The sequence below is a fragment of the Lontra canadensis genome, unplaced genomic scaffold, assembly GCF_010015895.1.
Source record: "Lontra canadensis isolate GAN:19392208 unplaced genomic scaffold, GSC_riverotter_1.0 scaffold35, whole genome shotgun sequence".
NCBI lineage: Eukaryota > Metazoa > Chordata > Mammalia > Carnivora > Mustelidae > Lontra > Lontra canadensis.
The window spans coordinates 5,676,985-5,694,408 of NW_022631029.1; the positions used below are offsets into that span (position 1 = coordinate 5,676,985).

Below are 17,424 nucleotides of genomic sequence, written 5' to 3' on the forward strand. Positions count from 1 at the left end.
CCACTGTGGATTTTTTTTTTTTTTTTGGCGAAGGGGCAAGAGGATATTTAAAAACGTGCAGTACAAATATTTCACTAGCTTTGTTATCCTATCCTCTCCTCCTGCATATTACTCTTAACAGCAGAAACACATAAAAAGTAAAATGGGGCCTTTTATCTTTTAAATGTTGCTCTTGGTGACATTGTGATGACGTGGTGCTTTGAAGGATAGCTTCCTGGTCTCCCTCCTTCTCTCTCCCCAACCAGGCATCCACGGGTGGAGAGAAAGTCTTCCTGAAATAGCTCTCAGATTCAACATCAGCGATCACACCTGCCTTCACTTTGTGAAGATCCACAGCAAAGGGCTGAGTTTTGACACCGTGACTCGGGTTACTGAGTTATAAGCGTGCTTCTTAGTGACCTATCGGAGTTGGATGATGACCTGACCCTGTTCTCAGGCAGGGACCATTACAGATGTTTCATGCAAGGACACCACTTGAGATGGCGTGAAGGTCCTTTTCAACTGAGAAGCCCGTCCGGTGTGGTGCCCTTTACCCGGAGGCAGTCACCAGTGGCCAGCTCCTGCTCTCCCTGGGGGGGAACCAAACAGACCGTAACAGGTCGTCACCAAGCTCCATCAGCAGATTAGCAGCTCTGAAGGACAACACGCCTCTCTAAGTCATCCTGTAAAGCCACCTCTGAATGTGACTTGTCACACCATCCCAGGTTCTTTTACCCTCTGCAGGGTGGGGGGCGGCTTTGCCTGATGCCCGGCAGCTCTGAGCTCCTGGATAATCCAGAACATGTTCTGAACCCTCACTCTGCTTCCAGCCAAGTCATGGTCCCTGCAGGGCCTGCCAGAACAGAAGCTCGCCTGCCCTGGGGTGGGTAGGGGGAGCAGGGGAGAAGGGCTATTTTCCATCAGGAAGGAGGCCACCGTGTCCCTAGAATGAGACCTCCGTGACTCTGCTGCTAATCTGGAGTATGTAACCTTGAAAGGTTGAGTCCTTTCTGTAACTCCTCCTCTCTGCATATAAAGGGTTGGGACCCGGAGGTTTCAGGACCAGGCCGTAGCCTCTGTAACCCCCAGAGCTGCAATACTCACCCTCCTTCTACCTGCTCAAGACCACAGCAGATTCATCTCCAAGGTACAGGGTGTTGAACTTGAGTGTGCCTGGGATGGATGTTTTATCTTGCCCTTGCCGGGCCGAGTGAAATGGACATAGTCTTTGTAAGAGCCTGTCTTTTTCAGTCCCTGGGATGCATCTTTCCCTCTGAGCCCCCCTACTTCGCATCTGCTCGGGAATGACTTAGAAATCTTAGTGAGGCTTTTCCATATCTGATATATGTATATTTAAACGATATCTTCAAAATGAGCTAACCTCCGTAAGAAAGCCAGAAATCGGTGCCAGGGTTCACTTAACATGATTCTGATATGATGAAATACTAGAAAGAAAAACAGTGCCTGTTGAGGAAGAGATGCACAACCCCAGAACCGATACCTTCCGGTAATGTTTAAACAGAGATGCTTAGCCACCTGGAGGGCTTCTCAGAGGGCTGATGTTCAAGAGCCAGGACTCCATCCGCGGCTTTGGGATTCTAGAGCAGAGCTTCTTAAACTTTAATACGCATGTGAATCATCTAGGGATTAGGTTAAAATGCAGTTGTTTTTTGTTTGTTTGTTTGTTTGTTTGTTTGTTTTAAAGATTTTATTTATTTATTTGATAGAGAGAGAGGTCACAAGTAGGCAGAGAGGCAGGCAGAGAGAGGGGGAAGCAGGCTCCCTGCTGAGCAGAGAGCCCGATGTGGGGCTTGATCCCAGGACCCTGAGATCATGACCTGAGCCGAAGGGAGAGGCTTTAACCCACTGAGCCACCCAGGCGCCCCTAAAATGCAGTTTTTGATTCAGATTCTGTCTTGATAAATTCTATGCTTGCAATAATCTCTAGGTGATGCCCATGCTGGCTCATGGGACAACTGAGTATCAGGGTTCAGGCTTGTTTTGGGGACAGTAAATAATCTTTACTTTTTATTAAGATTTTATTTATTTATTTGGCAGAGAGAGAAAGGGAGGGAGGGAGAAAGGGAACACAAGCAGGGGGAGTGTGAGAGGGAGAAGAAGGCTCCCCGCTTAGCAGGAAGCCCAGATACAGGGCTCTCAAGCCAAGGACCTTGGGATTGTGACCTGAGCTGAAGGCAGAAGCTTAACAACTGAGCCACCCAGGTGCCCCAAATAATCTTTAAATCATCAGTGACTGAATCTTATCCAATCAGCAAATAGTCAAGGTATGTTTCACTAAAGACAATTCTGTCCTATTTTAAAATTTGTATTTTTACCTGAACATACAGCAAAAAAAGGGTCTCTCACGCGCATGCTGGGTTCTATGAAATTTATCAAAAGTACAGTTCTGTGTAGCTACCATCACAATCGGGACACAGAACAATTCCATCGGTTCCCTCGTGCCGAGCCTCTGTGGTTGTCCTCACTCTCTCCCACTAACCCCAGGCAACTATAGTTTTGTCTCTCCAAGAATGTCCTATAAATGGAATCATAGAGAATGTATAGTCTGCTGAGATTGGCTCTCTTCCACTCAGCACGATGCCTTTGAGATTCATCCAAGTTACTGAATGTATCGATAGCTTGTTCCTTTTTATTGCCCCACAGAATTCCATTGTGTGGATGTCTGCCAGTTCTTACCCATCCATTCCCTGAAGGGCTATTTCGCTGTTTCTGCTTTTTCACAGTTACAAATAGAAGTGTGTACAGGTGCGCAGGTTTCTGCTGGAACACGAGTTGCCTTTCTCCAGGCAAAATACCTGGGAGTGGGATTGCTATGTATGTTTAACTTCGTAAGCAAGTGTCAAACTGGTTTCTGGGTTAATATCTGTATTCCGCATCTCCAGCAGCAGAGTATGAGCCTTCCAGTTGCTCCACACCCATCCTCTCCAGCACTTGATAAGGCCAGTGATTTTTTTTTAAGATTTTTATTTAGTTATTTGACAGACAGAGATCACAAGTAGGCAGAGAGAGAGAGGAGGAAGCAGGCTCCCTGCTGAGCGGAGAGCCCGATGTGGGGCTCGATTCCAGGACCCCAGGATCATGACCTGAGAGGAAGGCAGAGGCTTAAGCCACTGAACCACCCAGGCGCCCCAAGGCCAGTGATTTTTATCTGGGCCATTCTTACAGGGGTATTGTGGTATCACTACCTGGTTTGAATTTGCATTTCCCTAGGGGTTAACGATGTTCAATGTCTTTCAATGTCCTTAGCTGATATCTGCGCATCCTCTTTGATGCAGTGTCTGTTAAAGGGCGTTGCCCATCTTTCAATTGGTTGTTTGCTTTCATGTTGTTGAATTTCTAGAGTTCTTTACATATTCTGGATACAAACCCTTTATCATCTCTGTGGTTTGTAAAAATGTTTTTTTTAGTTCGTATCTTCTGTTTCATTCCCTTCACAGTGTCTTTTGCAGAACAATTTATTTTTATTTTTTTATTTTTTACTTTGATGAAACCCAATTTGTCCATTTTTCTTCTATGGATTGTGCTTTTGATGTCATAACTGAAAACTCTGCCTGCTCCCAAGCCCCCAAAAAAAGTCTGTTTTCTGCTAAAAGTTTTACCATTTTAGATTTTTGTATTAGATCTGTGATCTACTTTGAGTTAATAAGTTCTGGGGCTCAGGTAGAGGTGGTTTCTTTGGGTTTTGATATTTTGGCATCCTGTTTTTCCAAGGACTTTTGCCAGCCCCACATGATAGCTTTGTAGTAAGTCTTAAACAATCAGGTAACTGATTCAACTTCCACTTCAACTTCTTTTTCAAAACTGTACAAGTACTCTAGACCCACTGTGTGTTCACATACGTTTTAGAATCAGTTTGTCTTTAACTATGAAACATTCGGGTTTTAGAGTTGTGACAAATCTACACCTTACTTTTAAGAGAACTTGTGTCCCTGCCATGTTGTCTTCCAATCCATCAACATAGCACATCTCTCCCTTTACTGAGTTTTTCTTTTATTTCATTCCTCAGCATTTTGCAGGGGTTTTTTAAAAAGATTTTATTTATTTATTTATTTGACAGACAGAGATCACAAGTAGGCAGAGAGGCAGACAGAGAGAGAGGAAGGGAAGCAGGCTCCCTGCTGAGCAGAGAGCCTGATGCTGGGGCGGGGCGGGGCGGGGTGGGGGGGTGGGGGGTGGGGCTCGATCCCTGGATCCCAGGACCCTGGGATTGTGACCTGAGCCAAGGCAGAGGCTTTAACCCACTGAGCCACCCAGGCACCCCAGCATTTTGCAGTTTTTGGCAAACATATTTTGTATGTTGTGCTACGTAGGTAGCTCAGTATTTCACTGGGGGGAGTTATCATAAACGATGTTGTGTTTTTAATCTCAGTTTCCAGTTGTTCATTGCTAACTTCCACTAATTTTTATGTATTGCTCTCATGTCCTTCACCCTTGCTAGGAATTAGTTCTAGGAATTTTTTTCGTGATGTGCTTCAGGTGCACTAGAAAGGAATCTGTCTTCTGCCATCATTGGGTGGAGAGATTTATAAATTATACTTAGATCTAGCTGGCTGGTGATGCTATTCAATTTTTTCTAGATCTGTGACAATTTTCTCTCTGCTAGTTCCCTGTCTGGGTCAGGTCCATGCATGTGCATCCCAGAGGCCAGCTTAGGCATTAGCAACTTCTAGCGGTCTCATTCCCAAGGTCCGCCCCTTCCGTGGTATCTATCCCTGTTTTTTCCGGTTCCCTGAACTCCCCTTTGCAGTCCTTTGGCCAGAAACCAGGGCTTTGGTTTCCTGGTCTGCTGAGTGCTTCTGGTGCTGCATTCCCATCTGGGGTCAAGTGCAGGGATACTGAGAGAAGGAAAGCAGTGGAGGGAGGAAGACCACAGCCCCTCCTTATGGAGCAAGTTGTGCTGCCCTGGGGATTTTGTGTCTGTGCAGCTGGGCTGCTGCGGCCATGGGCTCAATTCCATTGCCGAGCCTCCCTAAAGTCAGAACTTCGTAGAGACCAGAGACGGTAGGAAAAGGAAAAGCACGTGATTTCCCTTGTTCCCTGAACATTATGACTCTCCTTTCTCCCTTGAGTCAGGGGACATGGAGCTCTCTCTGGCTGGGTGCCGCTTCTGGGTCCCCTACTGCTTTGGGTCTGAACTGGGGAGCCAGAGTAAAAATGGGAAACTCAGCACACCACACAGTGGTGATGGGAATTCTGGTCTTCTCCAACCCACCCGTGACTGTTTCCTTTTTTGGAGTCCTCAATCAGCCGCCGTGTGCCTGGGTCCAGTCTTTGGAGTTGCCTTCTTTGGAGAGACAGGGGGTGGAGGGTGCCATATGCTTCCTCCATTTATCTGGAACTGGAACCCTCTGTTCTATTTCAAGCCATGATCTCCATGAAGCTTTTTGGAATGCTGTGAAAAATCATCACAAAATGGCCACTCTTACGAGGTGTTGGATGTGCAAGACTGGTGGCACATGGGGTCAGCTGGTGTATAATGAGCCACTCCAGCTGAGAGTCAAGGAATGATCAGTCTAAGCCAAAATTCCTTAAAACAAACAAACAAAAAACCCCTCACATTCCTCAACTTGGGTTTCATCCTCTGAGTAGCCTAAGAGCTGGAAAATTAGATGGTTTCCATGACATCAGGGCTCACAGGGGACAAGTGTGCCTCTGGTTTGTGGACTCAATAATGTTAGTTGGCTCTGTGCAGCACAGAAACCTCACAGATGGTCAAAGTTCAACCCTGTCTGTCTAAGTGACCTGCTGTGAACGTGGTCTGTGCTGCCGTGCTCTTTAAGCACTAATAGCTTTTGTGAAGTTGAGTTCCTCGTTGTCACGGAGGTTATGGCTTTTCCCAGTTGGTGGCCATGGAACGGAAGCTGTGCTATTGATTCTCTCGATGGGAGGACACTAGTGGCTGGTGTTCTTGGTCAGAGAGATGGAGAGAACAGAACCATTTGTTTATCAAGGACAATCTCCTTGTTTCCAAAGGGCTTTCCAACTATTGACATCTTCTTCGTCACGATTCTGCAAAGTAGAGTAATTGTCTTCATTTTAGAAACCAGGGACCCAAAACAGCAGGGTTCACAGAAACACCTGTTACCTGTGGAGGAATGGGTTAACCCACACCGAGGGGCTGGCAGAGCCTCCTGAGGGCTTAGAACGAGGGGACTTGGATGACTCTCTCTCTAGCCCGAAGACAGAAGACAATTCTTCTCTGCTTTTATGGAGATATCACTTATGTGAATAAAATTCACCAAATTTCCATGTATAGTTTAATTCGTTTTGGCAAACCGTCTCTCGAAACAGGATATAAAACATTTCCATGACCTTAGAAAGTCCCTGCACCCCTTTGCAGTCAGTCCCCTCCTCCGCCCCCACCCCAGGTCACCCCCTCTGCTTCTGCAGGCCTCAAATCAGAGGCCCCTGCAGTGTCTCTGCTTTCTTACCCATGGGGGCGCGCACCCACTCATCCTGCAGGTCCCTTCTCCTGAGACACGTCAGGTGACTCCTCCTGTGCCCCACCCCCCAATCCCAGCTCCTGTCACAGGTAGTGCTGTCTGAGGAGTCCCCTCCGCTCACTCCCTGTTACACCTGAAGTCACCTGAAAGGAAGTCTGTATTAGCCTGATATCAGCCCTTGGGGAATGGGGGCTTAGAAGTCCCATATATCTTTTTTAAAATTTTATTTATTTTAGGGGCTTCTGGATGTCTCAGATGGTTAACTGCCTGCCTTCGGCTCAGGTCATGATCTCAGCATCCTGGGATCAAGTTCTGCATCGGTCTCCCTGCTCAGTGAGGAGTCTGGGTCTCCCTCTCCCTCTGCTTCTCCCCCTGCTCATGCTGTCTCTCATACTCTCTGTCTCTCTTTCTGTCAAATAAATAAATAAAATCTTTAAATATTTTATTTATTTTAGAGAGAGAGAGAATGTGGGGGGAGGGGCAGAAGGAGAGAGAGAATCTCAGGCAGACTCCTCACTGAGCGCAGAGCTTGTTATAGGGCTCGATTTCACAACCCTGATATCATGACCTGGGCCAAAACCAAGAGCTGGCCCCTTAACCTACTGAACCATCCAGGCACTCCTAGGAATCCCAGATATCTTTAACACTCCCTCTTTCTTCTTGTACTTCTGTGTTTTCCTAAAAGTTGTCATTAATTTTGTTTCCTTGATGCTACCCCACTGGGGACAGCAGCTGCTACCAGTTCTGGTCATACTGGGAACAATGACTGGAAGAGGTTGGTAAGAAGATGAAGTAATTTGTCGAACAGTAAAATGCACTTTTTCTCAGAGTAGATCTTGCTTGTTTTTACCATGGTGCCGCCTGCATTTTCCAGCAAAACAGTTGGTTAGGTTGTAAACAAACACAGGGGAGATGGGAGTGGAGACAGGCTCCAGTCTTTACCCCACTGGGAACTTTGCACCTCCGTGGGAAAACACACATCTTCCTTCTTCCACATGTGGGCACCTCCCAATGAATGGGCGTGGTGAGGCTCATCTCTGAGGTGTCAGAGGCGAACGGACAGAAGAAAGACACCACTCAGGGGCGCCTGGGTGGCTCAGTCTGTTGTGCGTCCAATTCTCAGTCTCAGCTCAGGTCCTGATCTCACGGGTCATGGGATCAAGAGCCAAGTCAGACTCCCTGCTCAGTGCAACATCTGCTTGAGATTTTCTCTCCCCCTCCCTCTGCCCCTCCCACTTGTGCTCTCTCTCTCTCTCTCTGAAATAAATAAATCTTGGAAAAAAAAAAAAGAATGACACCAATCAGAAGCTTTTATCAAAAAAAAAAAAAAAGAAAGAAAGAAAAAGAAGAAGAAGAAGAAGCTTTTATCAAATTCTCCACTGAGTATGATGCTGTATAGGACACTGTCCAATCCTAAAATCTGAAAATCCTAGGCCTTGTCATCTAAGTGTTCCTAAATAGTGCCTAGCAGACCAGAGACAAAGCTTAATGAACCTCAGCCACAGACTCAAGAAGCCAAACATTCAATATTATGTACAAATAAGGAAAAGTGACACTTAATTTAGGGTTGGCAATTACAGTCTATTAGCTGTGGCTAGTGATGTCCCTGTGCCAGACCACAGTCTGAGAAGATCGGAGGGGCCGGGACTGGGTTCACCAGCATCCAGCAACAGAGCCTGATGCTTGACACACATTTGTGTTAGGCATTTTCATGAACGTGATCTGATTTAATTTTCATAACAATCCCATTTCACAGATGACAAAACTGAGGTGCAGAACACACTAAAAAGAATCCCAGAGCTCTGGGTGACCCCGGCAGGGTGCCCAAGCTCCTCTCTCTTACCCTCCTGCTTGTCGTGACGTGACTCTGTATCCCCAGAGTGAGCCAGGAGCTCGCCACCTTAAGCCGGCTGGCAGGCGTGTCTGCACAGCTGCTACAGGCAAGACAAGATTTCTTGAAATATCCGATTCCAGGAGCTGCCAGGACAGGATGACAGAAGAGCAGCAAACCAGGCACAGGGTGTGGCTTGGGGAAGGGAGAGGCCCAGACAGACCCTGAGTCTCTCTGTAGCAGAGAGAGACAGAGCGAGAGCTGGAGAGGGTAGGGCGCTCTGAGGAGGGCTGGGAAGCCCAATGGGATTTTGCAGCCGGTTTGGGAGGCCAGCCCTTCCCCGGGGCACAGGGTGGGTCCGCATCTGTAAGAAGGGTGTAGAGTACATTACATTCATGGCTGCAAATGGGCCCAATTTTTCCCAAACTCTTCTTTCCTCTGGCCAGCAGGGCCCAAGAGAAAGTGTTCTGATGTTCCACGGTGGAGGGGGAACAGGCTCCCTGCTGGGCACAGGTGTCTCACTCTCCTGTGATGTGCGCCTGGCCCTGGGCGCTGGGTCTGTGATTCTGCTCTTAGTGACTCTCCTGGCCTGGGGCCCCAGAACTCAGCCCAAAAGGGGCCTGGAGCAGATGGAGTGTGAGTGGTTTCCACAGCTTGTTGCCCACATGCCACCAACCAGCCTCGATGTGTTCATGCGCTTGGTGGGAGGCCTCTCTTGTTTTCAACAATTCTCTTCACCTGCCTCCTACATCCGTAGCTCTGGCACCCCCCAGACCCAAACACAGCTAGGGAATCCAGGCGAGGAGTTGTAAAGTGCCCGACATTGGACACAGTCCATGTTCAGGCTCGGGGTTCTATTTTCCTAAATAAATGAAAAAAACCTTCAGAGTAAAATGAGACTTCCAAATTTGGGGGCGGGGGGACAAAAAAATCTAAAGAGTATTTACCTCCCCAAAGTGACTCCCTCCTGAATGCCAGAAGCTTAAGGTAAACTCAAAATGATCAGGATCAGAAAATTCTTTCCTTTGCCCTCCCCCACCCCTCCACCTCCCAACCCCCAGAGAAACAGCCCTACAGCAACCCGCCAGGTCCTCCAGGCCCAGTGGGCGGGCAAGGTGACAGGGGACAGCCCCTCCCACTTTCCCTACACAATTGTCCCTCAATGTCTGCAGCATTGCAAAGGGACCCCACCGCTCCCAGGCCAGCCCTTCCGGAGAGAGATAATAAATCCCCCCAGCAGAAGGGGGGATTTATTAAATTCAACAGATAATTATTGAACCCTGCGACACACCCAAGACATTGAAATAAAACAGGAAAAATCCTCATTTCCAAAAAATTCTGTTCTGCGCTGGGGGGCTGGCTGCCATCAGTGAGCTCTCTCCAGTTTTGCCAGGAACATATGAGATCACTGAGCCCTTCCAGGAGGTAAGAAAATCACTCACCTCCTTCATGGGGAACAGTTGGGGGCAGGGGATGGAGCCTGGGCTCTGAGTGTGACAGCTGCCCCACTTACTGTCTGAATGACTTGAAAAAGTCAAACTACTACCTCCAAGCCTCAGTCTTCTTACCTGCAAAATGGGAAAACAGCACCTACTTTGCAAAGATGGCTGTGACATCTCTATGCCTCTATGCCCAGTCCTCACCACCTCATCTCTCTGCCTCTATGCCCAGCCCTCACCACCTCAGCTACCTTGGAACCAACACTGGACACAGACATGACTACTGCACAAGAGGACACAATCCAAGATGGCAGTTCTCACCTTGGCTACACGGGGAACTTTCAAAAACCCGGATGCCCAGGCCACATGGCAGGCTGCTATGAAGCCCAGGTGTCAGGTTTTCACAAAGCTCCCTGAGAGATTCCAGTGGGCAGCCAAGGTCAACAGCCACTGATCCAGCAGGAAAGAGAAGTGGAATTATTTCAACTCTACAGAAAGCTGGGCGAGGTTATTATTACTCACTGTTAATTATAATATTATGCCCTGTACAATTTGAGGTTTACAAATGACATGTTATATTTATTCATAAATTTATACATTGCTAAATAGTTTCAAATTTATGATCAAATTTCATCTTCAGAGAAATTTTTCTAAAGATTTTATGGATTTATTTGAGAGTGAGAGAGAGAGAAAGAGCACCAGCCCACGGAATAGGCAGAGGGAGAGGGAGAAGCAGACTCCGCTGAGCAGGGAGCCCAATGCGGGGCTCGATCCCAGGACCCCAGGATCAAGACCTGAGCCCAAGGCAGATGCTTAACAGACTGAGCTGCCCATGCATCCCTTCAGAGAAATGTTAAAGCTGAGAAACTGAGGCCTGGAGAATTTATCTACCAGCAGAAGGTGTCAAGTGAATGGACAAACAGGTCCAGAGTCAATATCTGACTTGAAGCCCTCTCCATCCACCCTGTCCCCGCATCCCCATTGATCTCTACGTCGAGCTATGGTCTAGACCCATAGGCTGAGTGCCAGACCCTGGGTCCAGATGTCCCCTCAGTATCCCCCCACACACACACACAATGTTAGCACCCAGGCAGTTCAAACTGCCCAGCACTGCTCAAGACCCCTCCCTTGTTTCCCATCTGTGCACAGGCATTCAAGTCTCAGGCACCCCTTCACCTGCATCTGGTGGGTGGACTTGGCCATGCCCAAGATGCCTCCTGAACCTGCCCACTTTCCATTAACCTCGCCTCCACTGCCTGGTCACTGCTTCTACCTGGACATTTCCAATAGCCCGCTGGTCATCCCCATTCCCCCTTCGCCCTTCCAGTTCCTGCTTCTGGCCTGTCCGCTGGCCTCACTGAGGTCTGGGAGCTGGGCAGGGTTTCTTCGTGTAGAACGGCGAGCATTCTGGAGTGTCTAACAGGTAGAGCCCCATACAAGAGCGCGTGCATGCACATGTGCACCCCAAATCTGCCTGCTCCCAGGGCGTCAGACACGGGGATCACTTTGTGTAACAAACCCCTTCCGCAAAGGGCTCAAGAAAACATTCAAACATAAGTGTGTGGCCTGCCTTCTGCATCGCGGAACCACAGGCAGGTCCTGTAACTCCTCTTACATCTCACCACTAACATGAGGACAGGAACGCCTACTCGCGGGGATGCTGAGATAATGAAACAGACCACGCACCCTATGCCTGGCGAGCATCACCTGTTGGTAGGACGCTGAGAAGGCCTATGCTTCTCAAATGGGAGAAAGGGAGGAGGAAGAAAGGTCAGAGGTATTTCCCGGAGCGTGGGCATTCACATCACTATATCTTGGCAACAGGCGGTGAAACCGTGACGTCCTCCCCCAGGTGAGGCTCGGCGGCTGGCCAGGGTTCCCCTTCCAATACGTGGCTAGGGCTGGGTCCACAGACTCTCTGCCCTCCAGAGTCTGCAGGAGCATGTTCCACGGAGGTTCCACTGACATCTCCATTTCCAGGGGATGAACAATCAGTACGTCCGCCGGGAGGTCTTCTGCGGGAACACCTGTCACGAGCTCAAGCGCTTCTGGGAGCGGGAGATTGGCAAGCAGACCTACTACCGGGAATACGAGGAATATCGCCTGGGAAGAAGTGCCCTGAGAAAGTATGTGGCTCCTTTGTCTACTTTTTTTTCAAATTAGTTTTTAAAAATAGACTTTATTTTGGGGGCATCTGAGTGGCTCAGTCCATTAAGCATCCGCCTCTTGATGTCAGCTCAGGTCATGATCTCAGGGTCATGGAACGGAGCCCCTGGTGGGAGTCTGCTTAAGATTCTCCCTCTCCTTCTGCCCCTACCCCCCATTCATGCACGTGGGTGCTCTCGCTCTAAAATAAATAAATAAAATCTTTTAAAAAATAAAAATAGACTTTACTTTTTAGGGCAGTTTTAGGTACACAGCAAAATTAAGTAGAAAGTAGAATTCGCATAGATCCCACACCCCGCACACAACCTCCCCACCATCAATGTCCCCACCACAAACGCATCACCACCTTTGTTTATTTTCTTTTTTAAGAACAAAACGGATTTCCCTGGAAGAATGCCAGACTGGCGTCTTAGAGGACATAATTATTTCTATTTTCCTTGCATATGTTCCTGCCATCACCTCTGGTTGTGGGCAGTAATTTTAACCATTCTTGCACATTAACAAATGGACACTTTGATGCATATCTTTGTAAATGGAAAAATCTCTCTTCTCTGTCCACGTTTCTAGGGCACAAGGTTTGCACTAAATTTGGGGAACAGGTTAGCAGATGTGTCCATGAAAAGCAGCCAAGCAAAGGAGAGAGTGATCGATACTTAGTGCTCATTTGGGTGAAGACACAGGAGGCCCCGCAGAGTTCTCTGAGGGAGGCCCATGAGCTGTCACCCCTCTAATGCCCATCCCTGCGCCGGCCACATGCCAGTCTGCCCCCTGTAGAGCAGTAACGAACTTGGGCAAACCGGGGTTGCCGTGGCTGTGGGAACAGGGGCAGCCCACCACCCTCACACACTGCCTTCACTTCAGGGAGCCAGTGAGGGACCAGCTCTTCTGGGTCCTCTGTGCCCTCATGGAACGGCTCAGCTGCTGTCTGTTTGCAAAGGGCACAACCAGGGGTGGTGGGACAGCTGTGTGCTGGCCTGACAGCAGGGCTATGACTCCACCCGAGCATGCTTGCTGGGCTGATGATATGCACCAGTTCGCACCACTGAAACTCACAGTTGCCTTCCAAACTCCCTCCTGAGCCCTAGACAGGAACCAGCCTCTTCCACACGTGGAGACCTGCTTGGCTATATTCCTGACCCCAGGCAAGGAGGAGAAGCAGGCTGTCCTAGCTGCCGGAGGGTCGTGTTAGGGAGTATCCTCCAGGGATTCTCTAAGAAACTGAGGTGGATGGACAGTTAGTCATTTCTGTGGTCCCTGCTGTCTCCCTTCCCCAGGCCAGGCCACTCAGCATGCTGCCCACGCTGCGCATAGGTGTGCATCCCCACCGCGCATAGCCTTGCGTCCCTCCCCTCCCCCCCGCCGCCCCGGGGAACACGCAGAAGGTCTCAGGTGCAGGAGAGCTGTTTGAAGAAGATGCAGAAATCGAGGTGCATGCCGAGGGGAGAGCAAATCAGCTCTGAAACAAACCTCAGTTCGTTAAAAATATGAAAATATATGTGCACGGTGTCCCACCCATGCACTTAACACAAGACTGCAGGAAATAAGATTTCTGCTTTTCCCCTTCCCATTTGAACCACGCACCTCCCTCCGGAGGGTCTCTGCTCTCACCCACTAATCCGCCTTGTCCCTCCACAAAGTGGAAAAGACCGTCCCAGCTCATTAGGTGGTTGCCAGGCAGGGACAGGAACACATGCCTAAGGTCTGGTCCCCTGCATCCTCAGTTCAACCACTTAGTTCAGGATTAAAGGCAGCGGAGGCAGAACGCCAGGGTGACAGATTTCCCTGTGCCTTGGTTCTCCTTGTTACTTTTACCACAGACACTAAGAGGAAAGGGCTATTGGAGAGTCCTCGCCCTCCATCAGACGGGAGCGGGCGGTCACTATTGTTGTTCAAGTGCTCCATGGCCTGACTGATGTCTTGCTTGTTCTCTCGACAACTGGAAAATGGTTATGGAAATCTTCAGCCTTAATTGCAGATTTGTCTGTTTCTCTTTACAGCTCTGTCTCATTTCACTCCGTGTATTTTGAAGCTCTGTTTTATTACAAACACTTAGGATTGTTATATTCTCTTGAAAAATTGACCCCCTTATTGCAAAAAAAAAAAAAAAAAAAAAAAAAAACCCTTTCTCTCTGGTAATGTTCTTGCCTTTGAAATCTACCTTGTCTGGCTTGACTACAACTACTTGGCTTTCTTTGATTGGGGTTAAGATGGAATCTATTTCCATCCTTTGCTACAGGATTTCTGTTCCCTTAGTGCCCACGGTTCTTAGTCACACCCCCTGGAAGAATGAAGTAGTAGATCAGACAAAGAGTGGTGGGCAGCAAAGCAAAGTTTATTGAGCCATAGTATAAAGCTCCCGGAGAGGGAGGGGACCCAGGAGGGTTGCCGTTTGGGCATTCAAATCTATGGGGTTAAAAAACTCTTTGGAGGAACTATCTTGAGCATCCTGAGTGTGGGTCCCTGTGGATTGGCCGCTAAGCTGTGCCAGTCAGGGCTTTGCTCATGTACCTGTCTACCCATGGGGTCATTGTTCCTGTGTTGCAAGTCTTTGGGGCTGACATCTGGAGATGAACTGCCTCACCTTGCGATAGTGACCAATGTTGTTTTATTTCAGGATGTTTAGCAAGTGACTCCCACAGAGGCTGCTGGACAGGATGCTAGCATGGTCTTGTCTGAGCTGTCCCAGCTTCTTTTGCTTTCTTGCTGGGGACCCTGGACCCAACTCCCTAAGTGTCCAGTTAACTCCTAACACTTTTAATTTTAACCTATTGCTATCTTCATATCAAAAGTGATTTTCTTGCAGGCGACATCTATTTCAACATTGGTTTTTATTCAATTTAACGATCCTGCCTTTTTTTTTTTTAAGGAATATTTATTTAATTGATTATTTGACAAAGAGAGACACAGCAAGAGAGGGAACACAAGCAGGAGGAGTGGGAGAGGGAGAAGCAGGCTTCCTGCCGAGCTGGGAGCCCAATGTGGGCCTCGATCCCAGCACTCTGAGATCGTGACCTGAGCCAAAGGCAGATGCTTAATGACTGAGCCACCCGGCACTCCTGATGATCCTGCATTTTAATCGAGTGGCTCACATCATTAACGCTACCTGGTGCCATTGGGTTTAAATCTGCCATCTTGTTATCTCCTGTTCTCTCATCTGTTCTTCAGTCCTTTCCTTTTCTGCCTTCTTTGGGGTTAATTATTTGTCGTGATTTCATGTCATCTCCTCTGTCGGCTTTGCCACAATATCTCCTGGTGTTATTTTAGGGGTTGCTTTAGGGTTTCTGTCACGGTGTGCCTTCTAGTGCCACATGGTCCCCTGTAGGGCACGAGAGGCTTCTAGCCACACAACCCCCCACTGCTCACCTCCTGGCCTTTGTGCAAAGGAGGGCTCTGCTTCCACATTTGTCATAAACCCCACACAGCATCATTAACAGGTTTGCTCTCAGACACCGATTACCTTTTAGGGAGAATCAAGTTGTGAGGGAAAATGACTAACATACCCACACAGTCACCTTCTCAGGGGCCCTTCCCTCCATCCTTCAGATTCCGATTTCTACCTGGAGTCATTCTCCCTCCGCTTGATGGATTTCCTTTAACTTGTCCTGTAGGGACAGGCTGCTGGTGATTAATTCTTTCAGTTTTTGTATGGCTGAGGACATCTTTATTTCACCTCTTTTTTTTTTTTTGAAAGATAGCTTGGCTGAGTAAACAATTCTAGATGCACAGAGGTTTCCCCCCGCCCTGTACTGTGTTTTTTTTTTCCTTCACTTTTAAGGAATCTCTACACCCAGCATGAGGCTCAAACCCCCAACCCCCAAGATCAAGAGTAAGTTGCGTGTTCTACCCACTGAACCAGCCAGGCGCCCCTCTCCCTGTACTTGAAAGACATTGCACTCTCAAAGGAAAAGTTTGAAGGATTAAGACTAGACGAGGCTGGGCAGAAGTGAGAGCTAAAGATATACCTATAAAATATAAAATATGCATATATTTAAATTTCAAGTCCTCTGCATACCTTTTAAAACCTGAATACGCATGCACACGCGCGCGCGCATACACACACACACACACACACACACAGATACACCGTCAGGATGGGGAAGGCATCCCCAGACCAAGCACCACGGACATGGTTGCTCTGCTTGCTGTTTGGTTTCTATTTTCAGGCTCAGAGAGGAATGGAGGCAGAGACTGGAAGCAAAGCTAAGGTTACGGAACAATCTAGATGAGACCGAAAAGCAGGCAAACATGGGCCGGGAGCTTCTTGCTTCGCTGACACAAGAGGATTCAAAGCACTGAGGTGGTTCTACCAGGAAAAGTCAGTGCAAGTGCCTGAGTCCCTGAGCTATGCCAGATGGATGTCACACTCCCCCCGACCTGTGACGGATCTACCGGCTCATGCCCCCCACCCCGCCCCAGGCCCAAGGTGGGAATGATCAGCCAAGTCAGCCCGTTCCACATGGGCCCAGGATATTAGCCCAAGTATCCCTAAAGACGAGATTATTTCATACCAGAGCTCCATGCAGCATTCTTTATTTGCACATAATTAATTACCTCCTAATTTTAAAGTCTACATATTTTAAATTCTAAGCACATGCCAGGGGTGACAGTGAGGGGGGACGGTTTGGGAGCTGATCTTCATGGTCGCACTCTAAACATTGCTCACCAGTGTCTTTCCACATCTCTCCTAGAAACAGTTTCCCATGATCCTTTCTCTTATTTTCCTTTTATGAGAAGGGAAACGTACCCGTCTGCAGAAGTAGCTGTATCGTAAATAGCTATAAAAATAAGGTTTTGCCAAGAAACTGATCTAATGTTATTGCTCCTTCATGGGAGTTTAATTGGTTCCCTCAAAGCACGGTTGCTGGAACTGTTCGATCGGATCAGGATAATTTTAATAAAGCTTGGTTGTCCGGGAACCACGGATGTGCGTGCTCTGTGTTTCATGGCTTATTTTAAATCCCCACATGCTTGCACTGGCCAGCTCTCTGTCAGCTCAGCTCACATGTATCTGGCCATCCCAGCAAAGTGTTTGCCATCTACGTTCTAGACTTTGAAATGTCATGGTCACTCCCCAGCCTTCTCCCGGATCCCCAGTAGAGGATTGCTCTTCCCCAAAGCACGAACTGAAATTGGGCCTTGGCAACAGTTTCTAGCCAAGATAAGGGCTCTGAGGACCATGTTGTGAAGTATCTGGAAGCTGTAGGCTATACAAGCACAGACAGCAAAGCAGGGGCAATTCTGGATAGCGGCAAGTGTGGCCATCTCGTGCTCTAAGGGCCCCAGTGTGCAGGGCAATGCTTCCATCCACATCCCCAGGGAGCCCAGAAGGCAATGGGAGCCCCCCAGAAGACGAGAAGGGTTTTTCCCCAGGTCCCATGCTCCCCTGGCCCAGCAAACAGGGCTCAGAGCCCTTCCTCCCACCCACGGTGTCTCATTCAACGTGGGATTCAAGTCAAATAATAAACTATGAAGGCCAGCTGGGCTCAGGCAAGAGCATTGTGATGGAAGAGGAATTCCTGCTGAGTAGGAGGAAGATAGGAATTAA

The 17,424-nt window shown here is 48.4% G+C and overlaps 1 protein-coding gene across 1 annotated transcript; it reads left to right on the forward strand.

Moving 5' to 3' along the window:
- The first annotated feature begins 1,102 nt into the window (after window positions 1–1,102).
- Window positions 1,103–16,785, forward strand: FAM240A (family with sequence similarity 240 member A). The gene is made up of 3 exons (XM_032868517.1): window positions 1,103–1,126; window positions 11,694–11,839; window positions 16,043–16,785. Exons 2-3 carry the CDS (start codon window positions 11,697–11,699, stop codon window positions 16,173–16,175), a joined length of 276 nt encoding a protein of 91 aa, XP_032724408.1. The 5' UTR covers window positions 1,103–1,126; window positions 11,694–11,696; the 3' UTR covers window positions 16,176–16,785.
- The last annotated feature ends 639 nt before the right edge of the window (window positions 16,786–17,424 follow it).